The following is a 26,898-nucleotide window of genomic DNA, read 5'->3' on the forward strand; positions in this document are numbered from 1 at the left end:
AGTTGTTTTATAAACTGGAGGTTTGTCTTAAGTAGCAATTTTGGCTTGGTTTAATTTCCCCGTTATGTACCCAGAGTACATCTGCTGAAAGCTAAAGTTGGGTTACAGATCTTGCTCAACCAAGAAAGAGAAAGACTGTGTTGCAGAATTTAACCATTTATCTCAGAAGACTGCGGTCCACAAGGAGCTGTTGCAATCATTTTTTCTTAAGACAGCAGTTCTCATGGAAAGTTTTATACTCTTTGGACTAATACATACAGCTTAAAACATTTCAGTCTCAGAAACAACGCACTTGCAATAGTATAAGCCAAGTACATTAATTTTCCTAAAAAGTCACACTATAAGAATAAAATTAACAAGCATCATAAATAAATAGCAACAAAACACTTTACACAGATGCAAGTAACACCTGAGCCACAGAACCACAGTGCCATCTATTGGTATTTGTTTCCTTTCATAGAGAGTATTCTAACAAGAACTCAAAATGGATTTTTTTACTTCTCGATTTTTTTCCATCCTAATCCCAAAACAAATGTATCCCTCTAAACTGATCTTATGGCATACATGCTCTTCTTCACAGTTGTAGTAGGGCTGTTAATAAGAAGCCCCTGACAAACCTAAATGCAGTCTTAAAGTTTCATCAAGCTTTAAAATGTGTAGAGGAGCATATACAAAGGCATCTTTTTCAGAAGTTACCTAGTAAAGGTATATGATATTTTAGCTACATACCTGTGAGGCAATACAGAGTGAAATCCCTGGCACATTACCACTCAATTTAACCTCTGTAGTACTAAATCACTGGACATAGGCTCCAGGACAGCATAATTACTCATGTTAGTAGGAAAACTCCTTTCTAGATTCACCTGTTCTGGCATACTTTTCACTGACCATTGAAAGAGAGCAAATCTAGCTTATCCACCCGGCACTCCAAGCCCTAAAAGCAAAGGAGATATTTGGAAAAGAAGATATTTGGTCTACAGGTTTACAGCATCATCTTCTGAGGCTAGCTGATATATGGCAAAAGGATATTTGGAAATTTTATATAATGAAGTTCCTTGATTAAATCATATGATGTTCGATTTTGCTATTTGTATTTTAATCGAAGACATACCATGTTATCTTACACTGTAAATGGTTCTAACAATGGTTCTGCAAACCAAAATTATGTTCAAAGCTGTTTAACCACACATAAGTTTATAATTTTTCAGTTGGGTTGAAGCTAATTTTTAGGGTAAAGAAAATCTGAGAAAACAATAGTTTTATTCACAATCAGTGTGTCATTTTACATGTGTAAAGTTACCCATATTCTTAGCCTTTGCTGGGAGTACCTGCATCTAAATTGCTTGGATTATATTGCTGTGTAACCAGTACCAAGCTGGGAAATACGTATGATAGTTATAGCTGTACATTTTAACTGGCAAATTTATCAAAATGGAAAATTAAATACTAATTAAAACAAAGAATTTTAGGTGGTTGCAGAGAAAAAATTGAGTTCAATATAGCCAAGTGTTGTAATTTTTCAAATGCTTGACTTGTTCAGGTTTTATTTAAAATGGGTAAGATAATATATTTTAATTATGAGTACTTCGCTACCCTGGGTGTGAATGGAAACCTGGGATCTTTCACTAAGAGAACCTAATAAATTAGCAGAAAAACTTTAAAAATAAAAATCAGTGTTCACAGTGAGGACACTTGGGTATGATCCTATATTAGCAGACTTCCTTACAGTCACGTCAGATTTGCCTCTAAAACTGTTAGCAAAAGGATAATGAAGTAAAAGAGAAAAACATATGGAGACTACGTAAAGGGCATAAGCCAACCTATGGATGTATTCTCTAAAGGGAGTCACCCCATATGTGCATCAACATGGTCCCTCATCAAAAGTTCTTAAATAATCAGTCTTCACCATTGACGTAAGACACCAGGGAGTCCTACAGGGGCCTGTATGGTGCCTGTGGTGTTTTACACAAATGTAAAAAACTAGAAAAAAACATATAAAAGTGGCATACACAGTGGAGAACTGATTGCAAAGACCATGCAAAGACCTCATGACATTCTGTGATGGCCCTGAAAATGGCAAATGAAATTCGAAGTTAATAAACTTAAGGTTTATTAAGGCACCTTGGTAGGGAAAAATCAGTTTTATGATTTTATTATATGAGTTTATGATATATAATATGCTCTAAACTGACCGTTGCCACATGGGAATGAGATTTTTGTGTTATGGAACCATGCAAAAAATGATCAGCAGTAGTTAAAAGGTATTTTCGTATGACTTTAAAGAGTACAATGAGCAACAAGGACAATCAAAATTACAAGACGGCTGCCATTCAGATAAATACCCAAATTGATTAGGACTCTTCAAGGATTGTGAAAATTCATGAAAGAGAAATCCAAGACGGGCTCCTTAACATAGAGATTACAGATATATCTAGCCAGAATACTGCAGGGGTCTCAGAGTGCTAGATGTGAGCATCTCCTGGACCTCCTTGCCAAATGCATGGGGTGGTGGGCTGAATGGACTTTTGCTCTATACAACTACAGTTGCTCTTGTGTTAGATTTCAAACTGAAAAAGTGATCTGGGTATGAATTTAATTAAACAGTTCCTCATCTTTCTGTTCCTGCTCTTTGACAAGTATTTGTGCAAGTGCATTTGTGATTGATCTAAAAGACCTCAAGGAATCAATTTGCAAATTCTTAGGTTACGGTTCACTGACAACACAAATACCAGTATTTCCTGAGTTTGCTTTTATTTTTCCTGCTGTAGGAAATGTATTCTGTAATGACAAAAAGAGATTTACAGTCTGAAAATCCTTATGCACTTCTTCAGTGCTCCCAGGAAGCCAGTAATAAAAATTATGTTCATACAACCAACCACACAAGGGCCACACAAAATGGAGGCAAAGAAAACAGTCGTTAAAATGATGGTTGTTGAGTTCCAAAACAACTTTATGAACAGCTCATTTTGTAGTCTTTGCTGCTGAGTAAGTTGAAATATTGCTTTTTCCTCAGCATTTTTCAAAAGCCGCACTCTTCAAAATAATCTTTAAAATAGAGAGCAGAAGCAATTCACCATAATTTACTTGACTCTCCATCTTACATCATTATAAGCAACAGAATTAGATAGTCCTCACAAGAAGACTTTATGATACTCAACTCAAAGATCCGTTCTACTATTTTGATCCTCGGTTTGTCAAATGACTTAAAGTCTGTGGCCTGAACTGCACCCCAAGACCAAGAAAGAAAGTTAATTGTACTAACTGTACCTCATGGCTCATATAGGGATCAAGATGTCCTAGGATAGCCAGCTGGTGTTGCTGATTTTAACTCATTCCCTAAACCTAAAGAAAAGCTTATCTTCTGGGGAAAGCCTCCCATGAGTCAAAACAAATACCATTTATGTCTCCACTTCTCTTTGGGGCACCCAAAATGAGGTAAGCCCTAATGTTCTACTGAATTATTTGTTGGCTGAAATGGAATTTAAAATTGTGCTTTGACAATCTCTGTCAGGTCTTGTGTGAGCCTGTATCCTTTAGATTAAACATCAATTTTTACTTGGATACTTGAATCCAAAACACCAGCTTTAAAGGCTCGGTAAGCCCAACATATCAAATTTAAACCTGTAAGCAGAAAATTTCACAGGCACACTCTTTGTGAGTTTGAAAGTAATCCGTACTAGAAAGAAACAGAAACAAAAGATGTATTATGAATACATACAGTCAATTTCCCACAAAAAAAAAAAAAAAAGAAAAAAAGGCAAAAAATAAAAAAGTTGGCTTCATTTTCTTAATTGTATAGCATTAAGAAAAAAAAATACTTTTTAGCAGAATTACCAGATTTATGCACCTCACTGGATTTGGTATCATTTGTAATATTGTGGTGGTTTTACCCGGCTGAGCAGCTGAGCTCCACTACAACTGTTCTCTCACTCTCCCTTGTCACAGGAAGAGGGAGAAAATATGATGGAAAGGGCTCAAGGGTAAGGATAAGGACAGGGAGATCACCAACCAATTATTGTCACGTTCAAAACAAATGCAGCATAGAAAGATTAATGTAATTTAATGCTTATTACTAACAGACTAGAGCAGTGAGAAGCTAAAAGCAAACTAAAAACACCTTCCCTCTATCCAGTCTCTTCCACATCCTCCCCTTGAGCAGTGCAGGGGAATGGGCAATGGGGGCTGCGGTCAGTCCCTGACGCTTCATCTCTGCTGCTCCTTCACGGTCCCTCCCTGCCCCTGCTCCCCGTGGGGTCCCTCCCATGGTGTTCTGGCACCCCCAGCCCCCTGCTCCACCGGGGCTCCTCCACGGGCTGCAGCATGGAGATCTGCTCCATGTGGGACCCATGGGCTGCAGGGGGACAGCCTGCTCCACCAGGGGCCTCTCCACAGGCCGCAGGGGAACTGCTGCTGCCTGCCTGGAGCACCTCCTGCCCTCCTGCTGCACTGGCCGGGGGGCTGCAGGGCTGGGTCTCACTCCTCTCTCCCAGCTGCAGTTGCACAGCAGGGTTTCTGCTTCTCTTTCTTCAGTCTGTTCTCACAGAGGCCCAAACAGTTTCAGTCCCCAGCTCGGCTCTGGCCAGCAGCAGGTCCCTTTGGAGCCATCTGGAGCTGGCTCTGATCCGACATGGGGCAGCTGCTGGGCTCTGCTCACAGAGGCCACCCCTGCAGCCCCCTGCTACCAGGCCCTTACCACATAAGCTCAATACAAACACATCCTTACTTTTGCATTTTACCAAATTAATGAGAAAAAAAAATAATATTTCTTACAGTGCTACTGTAATATAACAAGCATGCTCTTTTTTTTTTTTTTTTCTCTAGAGAAGTTTTCAGTGCTTTATTCACTCCACACCCAAAGATTTAAAAACTAAACAAGCAACAAATAAAACCACTATTTTTTTTTCTAGCTTTTTATCACAAACGGTTTATTTCTGCAACTGCAAGTCTTCTGTGTTATGTATTTCCTGTAGCCAAAAGGATTCGTGAACATGCCCAGCCTCATAGCACTTCAAAGCTATTTGAGGGCATTGCAGCTCACCAGTACAGTACTGCAGAAACACCAGAACAAAATATGGCCAAACTAATAGAGAAGCCAGGGGAGCTATACAGATATCACAGTGACACAGACAATCACTGATTTAGACATCATCTCCGGACACAGAAGGGATTGTGTAACTTGATGAAAGACAAATTAACAAAAACTGTTCAGGGAAACTTCTCCATTTGCCAATATGGTTAATCAAATCAGGTTCTTACTAAAGACCGATTATGTCTTTCCTATTGAATGAGAAATCTTGTGTAGAACATAAAGAGGAGACAGCATTGACAGCACTGTAACTTGCACTACAGTGATACAAAAAAAATATATATATATGGACTCATATGATTCACTAAGGTTCTAATGAACAAAAAGGAAACCATGCAAGCAAGAAATGGAGCAAGTAAGAAAAATACTTAATGCAGGTGGATAAAATAAGTGAGGGAGGGTGTCTAGTTCCCGGCCTCTGCCATGGGCTTTGGTGGAGAAGAAGCACCTTAGGCAAGTCATGGAGAAAATAAAGAACTGCCTTGAATGGGTAGCAGTTAAATGATATCAGAAGTTATATCAAGGTGAAATCTTGACAGTAAGGAAGGAAATAAAAAGAAATAAACTTTGAAAAATCTAACTTGCATCTAAAAAAAAAAAAAAAGTAAGATAAATGGATGTGATAAACAAGGGCAAATTGAAAAAGAAATCAATAATAATGAAGCAGCAGACAAATTTTCCTCCTCCCTGTGTACAGCTTCTCCCTTGAAAAGCTGAAGTCTTGAAGCAGATTATTTCAGTACAATCAGCTTGAAATATACTGAGGAATATTAACAGTCATGTATGTTGCTTCAAAATTGCCAATAAGATAATGGTTTAATATGTTTTAGAAAAGTATGGCATTACAACAACAAATTACAAAATTATGGACAACTGCTATAAGAAATTGCCCTATTTAGGGCATGCAAACAGCTCTTTGTAGGGATGAAACACAGCCCTCACATTACTTTTCCTATGCATATATTTCAGTCATTTTTGATTGAAAATAACATTGGAAAAGTTGTTTACAGTAAAGAACTGCATACAAATAATCTCCTGGCAAAGCAGGCAGAGAAGTGTGAATGCAGTGGTCTGAACAACCAAAGTGAAAATTAAACCATATGCCCACATAAATAAATAAATAAAAAGGATTGAGAAGCACTAGCAGGAGATGGGGCTCATAGCTATGAGGGAAAACGAGTTAGCAACTAACATTCTTCACTCAATCTGCCACTACCAAACCACTGGAAAAGCATGCACGCAAGTGCATGGCAGGGGGAAGGACTGTGTTTACTGAAAAGACAATGAGTCAGGAAGAATTTGGTACTACAAGCTTAAGACATAGAGATTGCTTGCCTTTCCTTTTATGATAAGATCACCCGTATGGTGGACCAAGGGAAACCAGCTGATGTGATTTTTTTTGGACTTCAGCAAGGCTTTTGACACGGTTTCCCATAGGATCCTACTGGACAAAATGTCCACCATACAGCTAAATAAAAACATCATACGATGGGTGAGCAACTGGCTAACGGGCAGGGCCCAAAGGGTTATGGTAAATGGGGCTGCGTCAGGCTGGCGGGCGGTCACCAGTGGGGTCCCTCAAGGCTCCATTTTAGGGCCGGTACTTTTCAATATTTTTATAAATGATCTGGATGTAGGAATAGAAGGTATTTTGAGCAAGTTTGCTGATGACACCAAACTTGGAGGAGTCGTGGACTCTGTTGAGGGTGGAAAGGCCTTGCAGAGGGATCTGGATAGGTTGGAGAGCTGGGCGATCACCAAACGCATGAAGTTCAATAAGAGCAAGTGCCGGGTCCTGCACCTGGGACGGGGAAACCCTGGCTGCACGTACAGACTGGGCGATGAGACGCTGGAGAGCAGCCTAGAAGAGAGGGATCTGGGGGTCGTGGTAGACAGCAAGTTGAATATGAGCCGGCAGTGTGCCCTGGCAGCCAGGAGGGCCAACCGTGTCCTGGGGTGCATCAAGCACGGCATCGCTAGTAGGTCGAGGGAGGTGATTGTCCCGCTCTACTCTGCGCTGGTGCGGCCTCACCTCGAGTACTGTGTGCAGTTCTGGGCACCACAGTATAAAAAGGACATGAAACTGTTGGAGAGTGTCCAGAGGAGGGCTACGAAGATGGTGAAAGGCCTGGAGGGGAAGACGTACGAGGAACGGCTGAGGGCACTGGGCCTGTTCAGCCTGGAGAAGAGGAGGCTGAGGGGAGACCTCATCGCAGTCTACAACTTCCTCGTAAGGGGGTGTCGAGAGGCAGGAGACCTTTTCTCCATTAACACCAGTGACAGGACCCGCGGGAACGGGGTTAAGCTGAGGCAGGGGAAATTTAGGCTTGACATCAGGAGGGGGTTCTTCACAGAGAGGGTGGTTGCACACTGGAACAGGCTCCCCAGGGAAGTGGTCACTGCACCGAGCCTGAGTGAATTTAAGAAGAGATTGGACTGTGCACTTAGTCACATGGTCTGAACTTTTGGGTAGACCTGTGCGGTGTCAAGAGTTGGACTTGATGATCCTTAAGGGTCCCTTCCAACTCAGGATATTCTATGATTCTGTGATTCTACAATGTGGAAGTTTCTTTCTGGAGTCTTTACTGCAAATCTGTTTGATTGGGATGAAGGTAATGGCAGGTTTCCCCAAGTACAGAAATGATACTGAAAATGTGAAAAAGCAAAAATCCTTCTGACTTTCTGATAAAGCCATCCTTATACATGCCAAAATAAATGCTAGGTAGACTACATGAAATCATATCTTCCTACTGGATTAGATCAGTAGTAACATGATTGAAAGTACTGTCTGTAGGGGGAACATACAGCAAGTGTGTTGGAGAAGTATGTGTTGTGCTTGGAATACAATTATAAAGTAATAAAGCAAGAGTGCATAAGCTACAAGAATTTACAAAGTCAATTTCTGTCATTCTTTTCTTTTTAATATCCTCGTTTCTACTGTTTTCCATGTTGCAACATATAAAGAAATGCCTTTTAATGATGAGGGACAGGAAGCCCATTTCGTATCTTTTATTTATAGATAGTCTGAAGTGAAAGGCAGAATGAAACCAAAATGAATTCACAGGTGACAGCTGCAGATGCTGTCTTAAAGGATTCAGAAATGGCATTGAGGTTAAAAAATGTGCATAATCTAAGATACTGAAAAGATATAAACAAAAAGCAAAGAAGAGATTGAACCAGCTTGGCAACTGTTTACAACACTATCCTGGTCTGTTTTCCACTTTGCATGTTCTTACACACAACACACACTCAGCACTATGCCATTAAAACAGCTCTCTGGAGGGGCTGCAACAGAACCCTCACATTATTGACCTAGGCACTTATTTTGTCATTTTTGACTGAAAAGACATACAAAATAATAACTATATCTTGATGTCATGGAGATGTGGGGAAGGCAAGGAAACTCATGAGTGGGCTGTGAGCTGGATCCTTCTGAACGTCACTGTGAGATGGGAACAAACTGAACAGGGGTTATCTAAGAGATTTGGATAGGAAATAAAAATCTCAGCATCAGTGCTGAGATAGGCAGGTTTTATACTGCCAAGAGAGAAATAGCTAAAAACAACTGCAGATACCATGCAAAATGAGATGTGCTGAAGGACAGCTGACTATATATATGAGAGAATAAATAGCCTGGCTAAAGTTTGGATCAAATAACAAACTAACTGGACAATATCTTGGTAATGAGACGAGGACATTAAGAAAATAACAAAATACACACAGATACAGATGGAAGAAATGACCTGGGGAGTGTTTTAGAAATGCTAGTGAAGAAACATCAGTTTGCTTAAGGGCTGTTGAACCTGGCTTGCGAAAGAAAAACCAAGAGAAGAAGGTTTAAATAGCTCAGACACAAACTATTTGTATGAGATATATCAACATACGGGGACAGGATAGGAAAGGCAGTCTGGAATGCAGCATGGGTAGCCAAGGTCCAAGGTCCAACAGCTGCATTACAAATGGATCTATCAGCTCTGCTGGAGAAGAGTAAAAAGTAATGGGAGGACAAAGCTGGCGTTATTGTGCATCGCTAGAACGACGGATTATAAATAGAAAAGAATTATTGTCACATCAACAAAGTAACAGATAATCAGACTTCAAAATGTTATGGGCAAAAATAGTTGCTTCTAATAAAGTACATGCTAGAAGGCTAAAAAGAGGGAGAGTGCTTTGCTGAGGACATTTTTTGGCATCTGATGGGCATGCTTAATCACAAGTTAAAAAATAAAATATTAACAGCAGGAAGTGAAAAGAATTTGGGATAGGAACAGGATAAAAGTACTTCCAAATACTTTTTATTTATTTATTTTGTGATCTCCCAACGGAGGTGTCACAACAAAAACTATTTAAACTAGAAAGGTCTTGGAGGATGAGTGAAAGTAGTGCTAATAGAAATACTTGTTTTGAATATTTCAGCATTATCAGAGTCTCTGGATTGACATTTTAGAATTCAAGACCTTCAAGTCCAGCAGAGACGTGGGTAGGTCCCTAAAACACTGGGGCACAAACACACCAGAGTCGCACGTAGATGCTCTCCTCCTGGCCTCCTGGCCAAGCTGGAGAAGGGCCTGAAGAGACAGGACAGTTGAGGGGATGCCCTGCTCCTCCAGCAGGTCCCTCCAGAAGAAGATGCCTACACCAAGGGCATCTAAAGTTTGGGCTTCACCGTGCCCAAACCACGCAGCCCTTACTGGGGCGCAAAATGGCAGCCACCACCATGGAGCACCTTCTCCCTGCGGCTCTGCTGGCTGGCTGCCTCAAGCACGTTTGAGCTCTCCCTATATTCAAAGTATAGGGGAAGCTGGGGAGGTTCCTAAAAGGTTTTCTCCTCAAAATACAGGGAAGCTGAGGAGGATTGTAAGAGGCTTTCTCCTCAAAGTAGAGGGAAGCTGGGGAGGTTTGTAACAGGTTTTCTCCTCAACAGGGCAGCAGAGGAGGTTCCTAAGCGGCTTTCTCCTCAGCTTTAGAATCGAAACTAAACAGCGACGAAGGATGGAGGAGATTCCTCCCTGCGGAGCCCCGAGGCCATGACGGGGACAGCCCCTTCGAGCACCATGGCGGGCGGCCGCCATGGCGGGCCCCGCAGGCGGGGCTGAGGGGAGGTGGCGCCCGCCCGGTGCCGCCTCTTCCCCCGCTCGTTCCGCAGCCGGGCCCCAAAGCTCCTCCGAGGTAAGGGAGCGGGGTGAAGGGGTGCAGACAGCCAGGCTGGGGGCTAGAGGCTCGGGGTGAGCAGCACGGCATGGCCGGGGGCTCCCCGCTTCCCCCCGCGGGGTGGCGGTGGGGCACGGGCGGGCCTTCAGGCCCGGGCTGAGGGGCGGGAGGGTGGAAAGGGAGGTGAAGGAGAGCGCTTAAATACAGCGGCCGTGGGGAAATTCTGCCCAGAAATTAAAATCCGAGCCCCTAAGCGGCCCAAGCTGCCGGGACGGCCTCCTCTGTGGGGACCCTGCCTGACACCAGCCCCTCGGGGTGGTAAAGGAGCGTAAACAAGCCCCAAGGGACGGCTTTCTGCCCCTCACGCACCACAGGAGCGCACCAGGGTGGTTTTTATTTTGGACAATTACCTGTTTTGACATTGGGGTTGGTTTGTGGCAGTGCCGACCCTTTACCCCTTTAGCAACCAGCTGCCTGGCCATGAAACTCACAGTGTCTACTTTTGTGGCCACTTCTGTGCTCCCCCAGGCTTTCAGAGCAACGCAGTTTAATTAAAGATGATTGCAGCCCTCAGTGCTGTGATGATTACAGTTAGCGGCTGGGTGCTGACACCCAGCAAAGCAAAGGCAGGGCAGGTTTTCTCCTGCATGTTCATCAGGCAGGTAGCAGGCCACTCAGCATGTGTGGCTCCAGGCTAACCACAACACGCCGCGGTTTCTATTTCTTGTTTCATAGTAGCTTTGGTATGCAAAGAGAAAGCTAAAATTACTGCAGAGGTAAAGGAATTGAGGATGCAGGTCTGTAAGAAAGTAGGGAAGTTTGAAGAGTGCTGTGTTCAAGAGTTCAACTCTCCCTCTCCACTCTTCCCCATCTTCTGTATTTCCAAGCCCTGAATTTAACTTTTATTCTGTGTTCTGACTTCATCCCTGTTAGCTACTATGGAGCTCTCCTGCAAGACAGCAATAAAACTGATGCTAATGTAGGGCAGCAGAAAGTTAATGGAAGATCAGAAAGTGTTTGCAAGAGAGTCTTCTGACAGACTGTGGTATTAAAGATGATTAAAGTTGTGTTCATCTTTTCTGTTCCTGTAACTTCTGGAGTGTTTTATTTTTGAGTTTAACTTGCTCTTCTGTTCTTAACAGACCATGGCTCTGAAACAGGTTTCTAGCAATAAATGCTTCGAGGGTTTCCAGAAGGTGTTTGAACATGACAGGTAAACACTACAAAAACAATCTGAATGTTTGTTTTTGGGCAGTGAATCCTTGGTATCATTTATGTCAGTATTCTTAGCCTGCAGGAAAATGTTTTCTCACTGTTATCCATATTTCAGTGAGGAGTGTTGCCTTATACTGTTTTGGCTGTGTTCTTATATTTCTATGTTAATGTTTAACATGGTCAGTGTGCTTAGTGCTGCAGACCTGAGATGGGAAGCCAGCATTTTCACCTTTAAAGACAAGGGCCCCATTGCTTTGGGTTTTCCTGCTTGTAGTACAGAGTCAGTCTGTACAAAGTTCGGTTCACTCTACTGTATATTTTGATTTTATGTACTCTGACAAAATGCCATGAACAGAGAGACACAATAGATGTGCTCCAGTTGTCTGATGAAGGTGAACAGGGAGGAATTCATTTTTAAATTTCTAATCAAAAGGAAAAGCCATTATTCTTAGATGAGCTTTTAATGACAATCTGAGGCTTTAGCATAAATTGGGCATTCAGTCTGTAGATTTAGCACACTGAAAACACTTCTCTCTTGGTGGAGCATGCTCTGGAGCATGTTCTGTAACTCGTGGTATGTTCTTCAGTAAAAGTTACTTCCCAGTGTAATATGCAAGGCTCAAGTTAAATATTTCTGGGGTTCAAAATTCTACTATCAAGCTGTTCTGTGTTAGCAACACTGCAAAATATGGCTTATTTGTAAGACAGTGGTTTTGATGCTTTCCAAACAAGGTGGGAAGGTTAACTGTTGCCAATTCAACTGGCTAAGGCTGGGTTTTAAACTGAATTTCACTTAATTTAACATGTTAGTTGTTATAATTCACTGAGTAAACCTGTTTTTGAATGAAATGCATTGATTCTGCTTTCTTCTTTTAATGCTATGGACCTTGTTAATTAAGTAGCGCTGATAACAAGGAGTGTTTTATTGATACAGTACAGAGCTAAAATGCAAAATGAAATTTGGAATCTACTTGCCTCCAAAAGCAGAAACTGGGAAGTGTCCTGTGCTGTATTGGCTCTCAGGTAAGTAACACGAATTTTAGGAATTTAAAAAGAGAGTCTTAAGCATTTTCAGGCTACTGTGGCCTGCATGTTCATGGAAATAGAATAGATAAACTATTTTTCAAAACCTTTTCTGTCAGAAAGGTTTTGGAAACAGGAACGCTGTGGACAGTATGTAATGGACCATATTTTTCTTTCTTCTAGGGTTAACTTGTACAGAACAGAACTTTATAACAAAAGCTGGTTTTCAGCAAGCTGCAGCTGAACATGGCCTTATTGTAGTTGCACCAGACACCAGCCCACGTAAGTTTTAACAGAAAATATGACTGAAGATATTTCAGTTGTTAGTACACTGTCTTTATTCTCAAAGAATGGAGTGCTGCAGTTTGCTACAAAGTGTATTGCCCACCTGAGTCAGAATTTGACCTTGCCTCTATATCGTTTGCTGGATTATATCATCTGTATTCTTAATAACAGGCTAGTAAAGGTCTGGCATTTGAAACTCTTTTATGGTTTCGGTTACTACAGCTAGAACAAAGGGGCCATTGAATTCAGTGTGAATGAGGAGAGGGAAAAAAGGGAAAACGAGAAGCGTGTGTTACCAGAAATGCTTGCACTTTATGGCTTGCTGAGGCTTAGAAAAAGCTCTTGAGAACCCTGTTGTCAGAAAGCTATAACATTTACTTTTGATTCTATACAGTCTCCTGAAGCCTATTAAATCCACGTCTCCGGAGTGTTGTGGTACTTAAAGTTTAAAGCAAACCACAACGCTTTCCCCTTGCAAGTGCAGTAGAATGTTTCTTTAATACTGTTTTAAGATGATGCCTTGTTATTTTGCAAGGCTGAGCTTCTGTGCGATAGGAGAAACCTGAAAATGGTGGATCTATGGGAAATACAGTAACTTTGGGGGATTCAGGGTACAACGTTCAGTATTTGCTGGGTTCTGCTGAAGTCTCATCAGTGCTGCTGTGTGAGAAGAGTGCCACCTTTGTACATTTCCTAAGCTTTAGCACATCAGATCTGAACACAGGTAATAGGGGAATGAAGTGATGCTCTTTCCAGAGGACAGTTCTCATACCTAGGCTTTGTAGTTGTGTCAGGTCAAAAAATAATCTTTAAGTATGAAAACTTGACATATCTGTAGTTAAAACTTCTCTGTCAGGGTCTGGCAGAATTTACCTTTCCTCCTTTGTAGAGATTTGTTTTCCAGGTTTACTGAACAGTTGTGTGTTTTGTGTGTTTGTTTTCCTTTTCGAGTTTCTTTTTCCAGAATTCCCCTTAAGTTTCTTTCTAAGAAAAATGTTGCCTTCATTGCCCAGTAGGACTTTCTGAGTCTTTGTTCATGTCTGAAGATACGAGAATTTTGTACCCAACATGTTGTGTGAGCACTCCCAACTCCCTCTGACTGCTGGACTCTTAAGTTACAAAACCAGTGAGTGCTCAAGGGCACGTCACTGGAGCAAACTCAACTTTGGTCCTTGCAAAAATCCGATTTCATATTGTGACAAAGTGGTGGGTAGCTCTGCACAAATTAACGGGGATGGTCAAATTACATGTGGGCTAGAAAACCAACATAATTTGGGTTGCTAAAACTAGGAACATTTTAGAAAAAGGAAGGCCATTATTTCCTATCAGAGCTTGAAAAATTACATTCTCTTCTGAAAAAGAAGCTTGTAAATCACAGGCTAATCAAAGGGAGAGTAAGAGATGGGTTGCATCGACTTTCAAGGAGATATTTGCAAATTTACTTCGGAAGTGTAGCCTTGGAAAAGAGGATACAACCCTGCAGTTATTCAGAGGAGAAATTACAGAAGTTTTATGGCAAGTTACAGGTGGGAGCAATGAAATGAACTGCAGAAAAAGTACAGTTACATACTTAAAAAAAAGGCAGGGACAGTCAGTGCTGTGGAATCTGAAGAAGTGGAGCTGTACCAGATGCTGTTTGAAGCACATAAGCTGCTCTGGTGACAGGTAGTTCTGTTTTTCTAAGGGAAACAAAATTTTCCACTGTTTCTGTTTTTCACAGTTTCCTGTACGTGACAGGATGAAGTCTAATAGCTGAGATAAACTGATCACACCAAGCAAAGATTAAAAATTTTTAGTAAGTCCCTGGGTAAATTGGAGGAAGCTTTACAGGCTTAGTGTAAGAGAGATTTGTGTGCTGTTGCTTATTTATGAGGGGATACCGAAACAAGTTAGAGCTTTGCTACATCTGTTGGTAACATCTAAGTGGCGTTTTGAAAGCCTTACTGAAATAACACTTGAAAAGTCGGTATTAATGAAAGGAAATCTGAGTTGTGCTGCAGGTTGGAGGGCTAGAGACATGGGATTGAGCAACTAATGCCCAGAGTGTCTAACTTGAACGACAGTTTCTTTGATTCTGAGCATCTAGTAAAGACGATGTGGTAACTATAAAACCAATTTTCGTGGCAGGTGGCTGCAATATTGAAGGAGAAGAAGAAAGCTGGGATTTTGGCACCGGTGCTGGTTTTTATGTGGATGCCACCGAAGAACCTTGGAAAACAAACTATAGGATGTACTCCTACGTCAAGGATGAGGTAAGCTGAAGAAGGAATGCTCTCTGTTCCAAGCACTTAAGCTTGTTTAAGGTGATCTTGATAGCCTATAAGTGACTGTTGATTCCTGCTTTCCTCTTTTTATTTTTTAGTCTTTTTTTTTCTTTAAGTGGATTTATTATTTCTTTTCAATTCTTGATTATTTCAGTGACTGAATTTACCAAGTTTTCAGGCCCTTCCTTCCCAAACAGTTACTGTGGTAAAAGTGAAGAGGGAGAGAACAGCACAGAGGTGATAACACCTAACTGGGAGTAAGCAGAAACTCCTTGAGTCTGCTTTCCTTCCTGAGACGTCACAGGGTTGGCGTGCGCTTCTAATCCTGATTTGTTAGTTGTGCAATCTCAGTTCTTATAAAATCTCTGCGCTGCTGATTCTGAAACAACCCCCTGCATATAACTGCACCAGTGCTTCAGTTGTGTTGCTCGCTTCGACTTCTTCCACTGTCTGTCTTGGGGGTACGCCAATAATGGTGCAAATAATTTTTTTAAGAAAACTCGCCTTTCTGGTCATTTATGGAAGCACATACGTATGTATGGATCTACTAAAAGGGGACTGTGCATCTTGTGTTACTGGGCTATGATAAATCTCTGCAGAGATCTTTCAAATTGCTTATTGTTAGGTGAGATGTTTTCTTTGTTTTTTGCAGTCCTGTTCAAATTGCCTTCAGGTCATGATCACAAATGTCAGGCTAGAACCAAAGATGTGCCTTTGGTTTCATAGAACAGCTTGGATTGGAAGGGACCTTAAAGATCATCTAGATCCACCCCCCTGCCATGGGCAGGGACATCTCCCACCAGCCCAGGTTGCCCAAAGCCCCATCCAGCCTGGCCTTGAGCACCTCCAGGGATGGGGCAGCCACAGCTTCTCTGGGCAGCCTGTGCCAGGGCCTCACCACCCTCTGAGTGAAGATTTTCCTCCCAACAGCTAATCTAAATCTCCCCTCTTGTAGGTTAAAAAAATTCCCCCTTGCTTGAGTAAAAAGGTGTTAGTTATTTGTGTACTACTTTGTCTAAATGCACTAAAGTTGCTTTAATGTTTTTATTCCACTCTTCCTTTACAGTTGCCTAAACTAATCAATGCCAATTTCCCTACTGATCCTGAACGGATGTCTATTTTTGGGCATTCCATGGGAGGTCATGGAGCTCTTATTCTTGCTCTGAAGAATCCTGGAAAGTACAAAGTAAGATACAGTCCAGCTTATATGCGGTATACTAAGGCTTTTACAGACTTCTATGCAAGTGAAGGAAGAAAACCTGATACCAAGTTCTGTTACAGTGTTAAATATGTGCATAGTTTTAGTTGTAGTAGTTCATTGATAACTTATTATTGGAATAAGGAAGATTGCCAGAAACACTACTCTGGAATGTGTGAGTATTTGACATTAGTGAAATTAAAAAAAAAAAAAAAAATTAAAAAAAATGCAAATTTTAAAAGCTAAGTTCAATTTCTTCTTGAAGATGAAGTTCTTCCAATTTAACTGTTAAATATAAATGGGCTCCTTTTAGGTCTGGGGTTAATACACACTGGTAATATTATCTAGAAATCGGATTGCGTCATTTGCTATACCTTCTAAAATCTTGTCTAGTTTGTTTTGGAGCTTTTACTACCAGCAAACCTATTTGCTTCCACTATTTGTGTGTTTGCTTGGAACTTACTGCAGAGTCTATGAACTCCAACTGACAGCAACTTTACAAGCACTGGGACTCCCCACAAAATACAATCTGGACCCCTTTCCCCTTTTTCTTTCTATCTGATGTTTGCATGTCAGCTTTCTTAAAGGTTGGGGTTTGGAGTGTGCAAGGTATCTAAAGGGGCATTCATTTTCATTCCACTTGAACATAAGCATGCTGGAATGGATGGATCAAACCAACATCTCCCAGCAAATATAGGAATGGGGCATCTAGCCTGCCCTTTTGAAGCTTGGCTTGTGCAAAAAGGAAAGCGGGCCAGGGACGACCAAAAAAAAAAAAAAAGGGAAGTAGTACAATGGTTAGGACACCTAGCTCAGAGGGTTGGTGGCAGTCCTGGTTTCTGGCAGTAGCTTCAAACAGCTTTTGAAAAGGTTTTTTGTTTGCTTCTTGGTTATCAGAAATCACTTTTCTTAACTCATGTGTTTTATTTTGCACTTTCTTTCTCAACAGTCTGTGTCGGCTTTTGCTCCTATCTGCAACCCTATTCAGTGTCAGTGGGGGAAGAAAGCCCTTGGCGGATATCTGGGATCGGATGCAAGCAAATGGGAGGTAGGTGCTGGAACTCACAGGCCTTTAAAATGCATCAGCGAGTGATCTGTAAATGCAGCAGGAGGCTGGAACAAAATTCTGGGGTGCCCCTGAGCTGGTATTGCTCTTTTACTGCTCTCCTAAGCATGGATAAGTGTTGCATGCGTCTGGCGGGTCTGTCTTGCTATTTATTGCCTGATGGTGCTTATAACAACTGTAATGAAATAGGAGGCTCTCATCAAATTGACTAAATTCTTCCTTGTTTTATGAAGATCTTAAGATGTGGGCTTAGAAGAAGTATGGGCAGTTTGAGACTTTCTGTAATACATGGAAGCAGTGAGAATTTTAAAAGATTTAAAAGAAAAAAAAAGGTATTACTGAAATACCTTCAGTATTTTTAGTCGCAGCAGAAACTTTGTGCTGTATCCCTAGATATAAGTTAGAAGGATCACTGTGACCAGGTATTCTAGTTTCCTTATGTATAAACCCAAGCTCCAGATAAATCCCTTGCAAATTGGATTAAAGTATTTCTTGGGAAGGTATTCAGGCCTGAAATAAATACTACAGGCATAAAGAGCACTAGCTGTTAATTAAATAGTTTATATATTTTAAAATTGATAATTAAACTTCCTTAAATTTAGCAGAATGGATTTATTTTGCTAGAAGTGTGTTTTCTGGCTCCTTCACAGAGTCACAGAATTTCTAGGTTGGAAGAGACCTCAAGATGATCGAGTCCAACCTCTGACCTAACGCTAACAGTCCCCACTAAACCATATCCCTAAGCTCTACATCTCAACGTCTTTTGAAGACTTCCAGGGATGGTGACTCCACCACCTTCCTGGGCAGCCTGTTCCAGTGCCTCACAACCCTTTCAGTAAAGAAGTTCTTCCTAACATCCAACCTAAAACTCCCCTGGCGCAACTTAAGCCCATTCCCCCTCGTCCTGTCACCAGGCACGTGGGAGAACAGGCCAACCCCCACCTCTCTACAGCCTCCTTTAAGGTATCTGTAGAGAGCGATAAGGTCACCCCTGAGCCTCCTTTTCTCCAGGCTGAACAAGCCCAGCTCCCTCAGCCGCTCCTCGTAGGACTTGTTCTCCAGGCCCCTCACCAGCTTCGTCGCCCTTCTCTGGACCCGCTCAAGCACCACTCCTTAATTCACTTTGAAGCTCCTCTGCAAACCCAGTCCGGTGTATCAACAGCAGGCATCAGGAATAGACTCAGGCATGCCTTTGACACAGATATGCAACCACTCATCTCTGTATTTCTGCCTAAAATCACCGTGTAGTGTGTGCAAGGGTTGTTCTGTGCCATGGCCACAGCATTCAGGTGAGTCTATGTCTACGAGGAAAACTTGTGACGTATGAATCCATCAGCTGGCTGCTTTTCAAGTATGGAACAGAGATATTTATATGCTTTTTTTCAGCATTGTTACTGATGTAAAAAACACTTGTTCTGGACTATAGTGGTTGATTGAAACAAAACAAATGTTTTCTCCTTATTTTTTGCATACTGTATTTGCTAATTTCCTAACTTTTGATTTATACCCAAATTCCTCTTTTGTCATTAAGCAGAATTGTTTTTTGTTTTTTTTTCTTCCTCCAACCTCTAGTTATAGAGAAGTTCAACGTGATGTCCTGATTCTTTACTTGCAGTCAGCAAATATGACCCAGTCTAACGCGCAGAATTGAACGTTGTCTCTCTTTTATTTCTGCAGGCATACGATGCTACACAACTTGTGAAGTCCTATCCAGACTCTCACCTGGACATCCTGATCGACCAAGGCAAAGACGACCAGTTCCTGTCAGCGGGCCAGCTCCTGCCAGACAACTTCATTGCCGCCTGCACCGAGAGGAAAATCCCAGTGGTCTTCAGGCTGCAGCAGGCAAGTCTGCACCAGCAGGCTTGGTGCTTGGTGATTTTTGGCTGTATGCAGCAGGTGGTCAAAGAAGTTAGGTTTTGCTGTACCTCAGCTGTCAAGGAGTGGGATATCCGTGAGGCCCAGCTGCGTTTTACCGCTAGGTGGGGTCAGGATTCTACTTTCAACGAACCGATCCGATCATCTTCAGCCAGCAGCAGGCTGAAGCAGCAGCACTTGTGATTTTTAACCGGTATCACAGACACTGTAAAGCAATACAGAAGTTGTGTTTTTGCAGGATTCCTTATCTGTGCTGTATCCTTACCGTGTTCAGTGCGGAGCTTTGTGGTTTAGCTTGCCTGTGTCTGTGGAAATCAGGAAAGTTGTGGAATTGCTTAACTCAGACTTGGGCTGTGTTCTTATACCCTGTATTTTACCAGTAGGGCAATGCCAGTGAGGGGAACTACTCTGATTGCATCCTGCCCTGCAGCTGACCCTTGCTGTTACCCAACTCTAACTCACATACCCCAATTAGGGCAGGTGAAGGTACATTTGTTGTTCACCTTCCCATGTTCAGCCTGTTAGTTAGGAATGTTTTACAGTTTTTATATATAAGGCAGGTGTTTTTGATTTCTTAAAACAGATTAAAACCTAAGAGACACTAACTTCCCTGGAAGAGAGTGTGACATGATTGCTTTATCACAAACTGTGTATGTTTGCTGATCTCTTTTCTGCTGTTCTTTTCTAGGGTTACGATCACAGCTATTTTTTCATTTCTACGTTTATCAACGACCACATCAAGCACCATGCAAAATACCTTAATGCTTGAACTACGTGGATGGAAGTGTCATCTACTGATGTGAATCCTGAGGTTCAGGTGAACCCAACAAAAATCATTTGCTGAAGCAGCATCTATAAAACGGAGCTCTTCTGATTGTACTGATAATGCAATAAAGTCTCACTTGATTTGATGTGTGTGTTTTAGAGGAAGTATTTTGAATTTTCTTGCAAGCTTTGAAAACTTGCCCACTACCATGAGTTCTAGGTCAAGCTGAGCCCACCTGTAACACGCAGAGGGGGAAAGGCAGCCTTTGCTTCCCCGGGGAAGGGTGTGCTGTCTGGATTTGCTTAGCTGCAATCCCAGGCTACTCTGAGACTTTCTTTGTATTTAAAGAAAATGGTTGTGCCATTTTCTCATTCCCTAAGGAGTACAAACACCTGCACGTTACACTAGAGGTGATTAAAAAGCAGGTTTAACCCTGTAATTTAAGTGCTTTTAGCTGCTGTTTTAGAGCTGCTGGGTTAATGGTAGGAAGCAGCTTGCCCTGCATGGGAGGAAAAAAAGCCCTCTTTTGTACCTGATACATTTTTATGGTGTCATTCTAAGTCTCCCATTTTTCTGTGGATAAGTGTGGGGAGGTTTTTTTACCTCAGCTCTTAGACTACAGTCCTCCAGGAGCTTAACTGCAATGTTGGCTTTTCCAAACAACAGGACAGCTACAGTTTTGGAGCTGAAAATACTTTTCATCGCCACTACTCAGCACTGTTCCAGTGATAAAACTTTGCATTTCCACACTCTGCTGCTTTCCTCTTTGCAAGTGGCCCTTGGTTGCCCTGTTTGTGAATGGGAGCAGCTTCAGGTGAGTGTCAGCAGGGCTCTCATGCAGGTCCCCAAGCACTTAAAGCAACCTCAAGGTTTTATAGAAGCTGCCCTGACTTTGGGGACAGTAGCAGGCTGACAAGGAAGAGGCATCAAATCTGCCACTGTCCACAGACTGCAAGTCCAGGACAGAGCAAGAGAAGACTTTAGGTACTTGAATCATCTGTGTGGGTGATTATAGGCACCTGGTCTCACCCCCACCTTGATGAGAAGTTGTGTGAGACTGCAAAATGCATTGTTGGCGAGGCTCAGACCTCAACTGGGCACCACCAGCAGCTGCCTGCTGTCAGATGTGCAGCTCCCCACATGTGAGCAGAGCCTCAGAGGAGCTCTGGAAGCCCCTGCCCACCTAAATTATGCTGAGTCTGATGCAGCAGTTGGGCTGTCCTGCCCAACAACTACAACTACAGCCATAAAATCATCTTGCTAAGGCAAATACATTTCCTTAGAAGATAAGAAGCCAGCAAAATCTGTATTTATGTGACTTCAGAAACCTGTGTGGGAAAGAGAAGGCCATACACTTTAGCCTTCGAGCAGCAGTCTCCACTGCCCATTTCTACAGACAGGCAAAGTGCTTTGGCTCCTGTCATACTCAGCTTGCTTCAGGTCAGAAAGGGTTACTGTTATTTCGTGGCTTCACCAGAATAAAAGTCTTCCTTCGCCCCCAGCTGAGCTGTGGAACCCAGGGCACTTCAGCCCCCTGCTGCTGTTCACTAAATGACGGGAGAGTTTAGGCAACAGCAGCAGCAAAAGCCTCAGAGGAAGCTCACCTGCAGGAATTTTAATTCCTCTCTCCAGAGCCTGAAGCAGGGATTTGAATCTGTGAAGGAAATGCAGCAAGCCCCTTTGTAAGCATAGGGACTGGAATAAAACAGCCCTGCTGGGCCCCCTGTTCAGCTTTGAGTACATAAAACCAGGGGCCTGGTTTAAAGAAGAACCCCAGCAGCTTTCCTAGCTGACGAAAACACTGAACAGACAACCTGACAGTTACTCAGCGGATCCCAATTCTTAGTTTAGCTGTAAAATTGCTGTGTTTGGGTCATAAAATCATCCTCTCCATCCCCAACTCCTCATCCACCACTCACAAGGTTAAGCTCTCCGAGGACCATCTCTTGCACAATAAACTGTCAATGACGGGGCAGTCATTAAATAGTTTCTACAAATAATAGAGTTTAATTGTAACTACAGTAAAGATTTCCTATATACATTATGTTCACTGCTTATGGTATTATAGGTTTGCCATGCATGTTTTATTGCACATGTAAATAGTGTACAAAGAGCCAGGAAGATTCTCTCTTTAGCCGTACAGGTTAAGACTGCATTAAAAAAAAAAAAAAAAAAAAAAAAGCTGTATTACAAAATATTCAGAGCTATTTACAGCCAACTTTAAGCAATTACAGAAAGACACTATCAGGAGAAAAACAAAATTTTAATTATGAAAAACCAAGATTTGTCAAAATAATAATTACAAAGCTTCATGTTGCAATATATACATTGTAAAAAAATACTCAGGAAACCTGCATTTTATCCCTCAAGATGCAGAAATTAATAATCCTATTTTTATACTCCATCTTTGAATGCTTTTTAAAATTTGATAAACTCTAACTTGAAAACTTACTTTCTTTACATTGCGCGTGCTTTTTGACAAAACAGATATTTGTGCAGCTCTGTAAAATATTAAAATACATTTTTAATTTAGTGTTAAAGTGCACAGTACATTTTTATAGGAAACAATACGCTAGCTGCCAATCAAAATTATAATTTAAGTCAATGTTCCCTCTACAAAAAGAAACGCTTTGCTTTGGTTGAAGTGACTGGCTCTTCCACATCTCACTGTCTGCAAGCCCACTTTTCTCCTCCCAACGTGTTACTCTCACTACAGATGAGGAAATTGGCAATTTGTGGTGTTAAAATGCATAGTCTGCATCCAAATACTGTATTAAAGACTACAAATCTGCTATGGAAATAGTGGTGTTTTTAAATGCAGTGTGTGAACATGCGTGTAACTTTGCCTGGACACGCAGTAGTGACAAGTCCGCATCGCTCTTTCTTCCAAAAAGTCTTTATACACTGGTTTGCTCCACATCCTCTTGCTGTTTAATTCTCCCACCACATTGCCTCATTTTTGCCATTAATGCCTTTCAAACTACTTGCTTATATGCAACAGTGACCCCTACCAGCTAGCCTTTTCATCACGTGCTGCTTCCCTGTCCTGCTTGCTCAAGTTGCATCTTTTAGCTTTTCAGACCAAAGAAAAATGGATGCTCCAGCTGCTGTGACAATCACCGCGCTGGAACTTTTAGATCTACAACATGCGATGTTTCAACGATAAGTTATGCTTTTAAGAAAACTCTTCCAAAATTTTTAGTAGTAAGTAAGAAAAAGAACCTTATTTCCTATTGCTGATGTGGGATTAGAGGTCAGATCCTACAGAACATTGTGCTTAACTCACTGGGAAGCTACGGGACTCGGCCGTGCCGATGACCACACGGAGAAGCACTGTACCCAGCAGCTTGCATCTGGAAGATCAGGTCTTTCAGACTGCCTTTGGCAATTTTATCTCCTATCGACAGATTTATTGAAGGTTGGTTGTTTTTTTTTGGCTACCTGGTAAACTTTGTTAACGTCCTTGTGCTATTTCTCGTTACTCGTTCTGTAGTGCTGTAGTCTTTACAAGAAGTTACAGTGCAAAAATCATATTTCAAGACACATGATCCTAATGCACATCATCCTGCTGTGGCAAAAGTTAAAATGTCTTGTGCATAGTAAAATAAGCGATCAAAAATATTTGTTCACATTTCTTTTTCAAGTTTATGTCTTTCCTTTTTTTTTTTTTCTCTAAACATCTATATACAAGTAAAATGGGTGTGCTCTCGGTTTCAGCCAATTGAGCCTACTGGGGGAGAAGTGCTACTGGAATGTAGGAAACGGAACGGAATGCAGACAAACTTTTTACCAATGTTCCACTAATTGAAAAATAAAGAATGCCATTCCAGCTAGCTGTTCTTTTAATAAAAGCACCTATTTTGATTGTTTTCTTCTTTTATCTTACATATTAGAAAATACAATTTATGGAGATCTAGAGCTACTGCACACCAAGTTGAATAAAAAATAACTAAATATTTATATTAAAATAAAGTGTTTAACCACAAAAAAGCAGTAATAAAATACAGTTTCCTAATTTACATTTTGCATCCAAAGGATGAATAACAACTCACTAATAAATAATATTTATATAAATATTTTATGTCTGGATATTTTTAAAAGGCAATAGCCTGAAGCAACTGCAGAAAAACCTAACATGGTAGAAGTCGGATTTACTCTCCCTCCCCCCAGAAATGATTACACTGATTCTTAGTTTAATAATACGAAGGTATCTTGCTGCAAGACAGCTGTGTACTCCACACATTGATAAGTGGCAGAGAGGTGGCTGTTTAAGTACTGTACAAAGTGAACTATAAAAGCAGTGAAGCGCCAATTTGCTCTATAAAATGTTTCTGTTTAGTTTCAGGTTTGAAGTTCGACGCACGTGTACAGTCTCAAGGATTATTTCAAAATCAGAAGTCTAAGAATACTCTCGGAGCACTGTTTCGTCAATGCAGTTTGAAAAGATGGGCAGTGATTTCGTTCTTTGATGGCACAGTGGAGCTGGTAACAGCAGGGACAGTTTCATGTGAATAAAGCTTGTTTCACTGTGGTTACATCTAGCAAGGCTTGAACTGTTATGCTCACTTTTACCAAGCCCTTTTCTTCTAGGATGTGATGTGGTAGGCAGAGCTTCTCCTAGAAAAAGACAAACAAAGGAGCAGAGATTAGGTTATTCGGTACTGATTGCAAAGTGTCACTTTATATGAACACCCAACAAGTAGGAACCATTTGCTGTTTGCAGTTTGAAACTTTTCCCGTGATTTTGACAGGAAGTATCTCGTTTTGCTCTCATTTTATCTACGAATTAGCACGAGATCTGGTCGTGTTCTGGGCCTCACAGGACAGAAGGCTGTTCTTTAATCAGCCAAAAAAAGTTCTACCACTGAGCTCGAGGAGGGGAGGTCTTGGTCCCAGGATACGCACCGTGGAAGTCACCCCTTAGCATTTACAGAGAAGTGTGTGTAATGGTGTGCGTTCACTGGATGAAGCAGTTGGTTCTGAGTATGCTTAGTCTGAAATATCAAGGAATTGACTTCATTGACCATTAGGACTCAGCACTCAAGGCCAGGATGAAAGCTACTAGCTGTCCACGGGGCTGTTTATCAGAAGGCAGTCAGATAACAAATACTGCTTCTCCAACAGGCAACACAGAATCCCACAGTGAATCATTACAGAAAGCCTTCCTTAGAGACGTAGCCTTGTGTCACAATTAGCTCCGTCTTTAAGAAAGTTAACATAGCTGGATTCATCTTAACGAAATAGGTGAGATTATGAAGTCAGGCACCAGGCTTAGAATAAGTAAATGTCTACATCACAAACCATAATTGCAACTGGGAGACTCACTGGCACAACATGGAAGCCAGAAGTGTAAATGGGATGACAAATACATGGATGGATAAAAAAAATCAAATGCCATTAAACACAAACATGTAGATACAACATCTGGCTCATGAAGTCCCTAAACTCTATGTCAAATTGCTTTAAGTGTGAAAAAGCACCATATAAGCGATCTAACCTCCTGTTCTTTCCCTAAGCATCTCTGCATGACCATCAGCAGAGCCAGGTAATGATTTTTTTTTTTGTTGGCCTAAAAGCAACGTGTGAGACATCCAACTGATGCCTCTCTGGGGTGATGAAAACTGATCACCTGCTGCCACAGCTCCAGCCCACAGCAGTTCATCATCTCTCACTCAGACTGCTCCCTTCCTGCAATGGTGAACTGGAACTGGTTGGTTCTGGACTTTGAACACATCAAAATCCCAAAGGGAGATCCATCAACAACGGTGTCAAATAGTCTCTAAGGAAAAATTCCAGAGTCTATGGAAATTGCTAATAAAACCTTCATCAAGAAGGTTTCATGTTTAGTTTGAGGGAGATTTATTGCAGCCCAAGACTGTTAAACACCTGAAGTTAGCCTACTTAAGAGAAATTGTACAATTTCTGTTAACTACAGAACCTGAAAAGTGAGAGCCAACCTTTTTTCCACACCTATGGCATCTGGTACTGCTAAATTATAAAAGATAAGCATAAGATATGAATATTATAATCACTATTTAAAATGTTTCTCTATATGTACGTGTATATTTATTAATGATTGTGGGTTAAGGTACGTTGTATCCTGGGCTACACCAAAAGCAGTGTGGCCAGCAGGGTGAGGGAGGTGATTCTCTCCCTCTGCTCTGCTCTTGGAAGACCCCACCTGGAGTGCTGCCTTCAGCTCTGGGGCCGTCAGAGCAAGTCCAGAGGAAGGCCATAAAGATGGCTGGGAGGCTGAGGCACCTTTCCTGTGAAGACAGGCTGAGGGAGTTGGGGTTGTTCAGCCTAGAGAAGGCTCTGTGGAGACCTTATAGCGGCCTTCTGGTGCCTGAAGGTGGCCTACAGGAGAGCTGGGGAGGGACTGTGTCAGGGAGTGGAGTGAGAGGACAAGGGGGAATGGATTTAAACTAAAAGAGGGGAGATTTAGATCAGCTGTTAGGAGGAAGTTCTTCACTCAAAGGGTGGTGAGGCCCTGGCACAGGCTGCCCAGAGAAGCTGTGGCTGCCCCATCCCTGGAGGTGTTCAAGGCCAGGCTGGATGGGGCTTTGGGCAACCTGGCCTGGTGGGAGGTGTCCCTGCCCATGGCAGGGGGCTGGGACTGGGTGGGCTTTAAGGTCCCTTCCAACTCCAACCATTCTGTGACTTTATGGGATATAGCCCCAAATACCAAACAAATACTGTGGGTTCCTTCTGCACATGCACACCCAAGAAACCATTACAGACAGATAACCGTCAAATAGTTATATTTCAAATAGTGACACCCAGATTCCTGTTCAAATCTACCCCAAATTAGTCATTTAATTTAAGACACTGATTCTGCACTGAACTCTTACTCACTGTTCTGTGACGGAGATACTGCAAACCTGCAAACTCTCAGAGGAAGTTCTCCTTACCTTTTATTTCCCTGGAAGAAGGTATCTTATAAAACTTTATAAACTATAAAAAATC

General features: G+C 41.8%; 2 protein-coding genes across 11 annotated transcripts in view; one reads left to right on the forward strand and one right to left on the reverse strand.

The window, feature by feature from the left end:
- Positions 1-10,111: 10,111 nt before the first annotated feature.
- Positions 10,112-20,077, forward strand: ESD (esterase D). Of its 3 annotated transcripts, none has more exons than XM_068674805.1 (9): positions 10,112-10,255; positions 11,380-11,450; positions 12,387-12,475; positions 12,659-12,757; positions 14,888-15,012; positions 16,091-16,210; positions 17,172-17,270; positions 18,966-19,133; positions 19,855-20,077. In XM_068674805.1, exons 1-9 carry the CDS (start codon positions 10,157-10,159, stop codon positions 19,933-19,935), a joined length of 951 nt encoding a protein of 316 aa, XP_068530906.1. In that variant the 5' UTR covers positions 10,112-10,156; the 3' UTR covers positions 19,936-20,077. The 3 variants fall into 3 exon arrangements, with proteins under 3 accessions (XP_068530906.1, XP_068530916.1, XP_068530922.1); XM_068674815.1 differs by having other exon boundaries at positions 10,223-10,311; XM_068674821.1 differs by lacking the exon at positions 10,112-10,255 and having other exon boundaries at positions 11,374-11,450; positions 12,355-12,475.
- Positions 20,078-22,176: 2,099 nt separating this feature from the next.
- The window catches only part of LRCH1 (leucine rich repeats and calponin homology domain containing 1), a 115,480-nt gene continuing 110,758 nt past the window's right edge, over positions 22,177-26,898 (reverse strand). For all 8 annotated transcript variants that reach the window (XR_011093994.1, XR_011094003.1, XR_011093998.1 and 5 more), the window contains one exon: positions 22,177-24,549. Coding sequence is in view for 2 of the 8 variants with exons in the window: in XM_068674731.1 (XP_068530832.1) it covers positions 24,436-24,549 (114 nt within the window). In the remaining 6 variants the exon portion in view is untranslated. The remainder of the gene's footprint in view (positions 24,550-26,898) is intronic.

Source organism: Anas acuta, chromosome 1 (assembly GCF_963932015.1).
Source record: "Anas acuta chromosome 1, bAnaAcu1.1, whole genome shotgun sequence".
Lineage (NCBI taxonomy): Eukaryota > Metazoa > Chordata > Aves > Anseriformes > Anatidae > Anas > Anas acuta.

What these genes read in the sequence shown, in the direction of transcription:
- ESD (XM_068674805.1), top strand. Translation starts at nt 10,157, where the DNA reads ATGGCGGGCCCCGCAGGCGGGGCTGAGGGGAGGTGGCGCCCGCCCGGT. An exon ending in AGAATCCTGGAAAGTACAAA is followed by an intron (nt 16,211 to 17,171) that starts GTAAGATACAGT and finishes CTTTCTCAACAG; the next exon opens with TCTGTGTCGGCTTTTGCTCC. An exon ending in TGGTCTTCAGGCTGCAGCAG is followed by an intron (nt 19,134 to 19,854) that starts GCAAGTCTGCAC and finishes GTTCTTTTCTAG; the next exon opens with GGTTACGATCACAGCTATTT.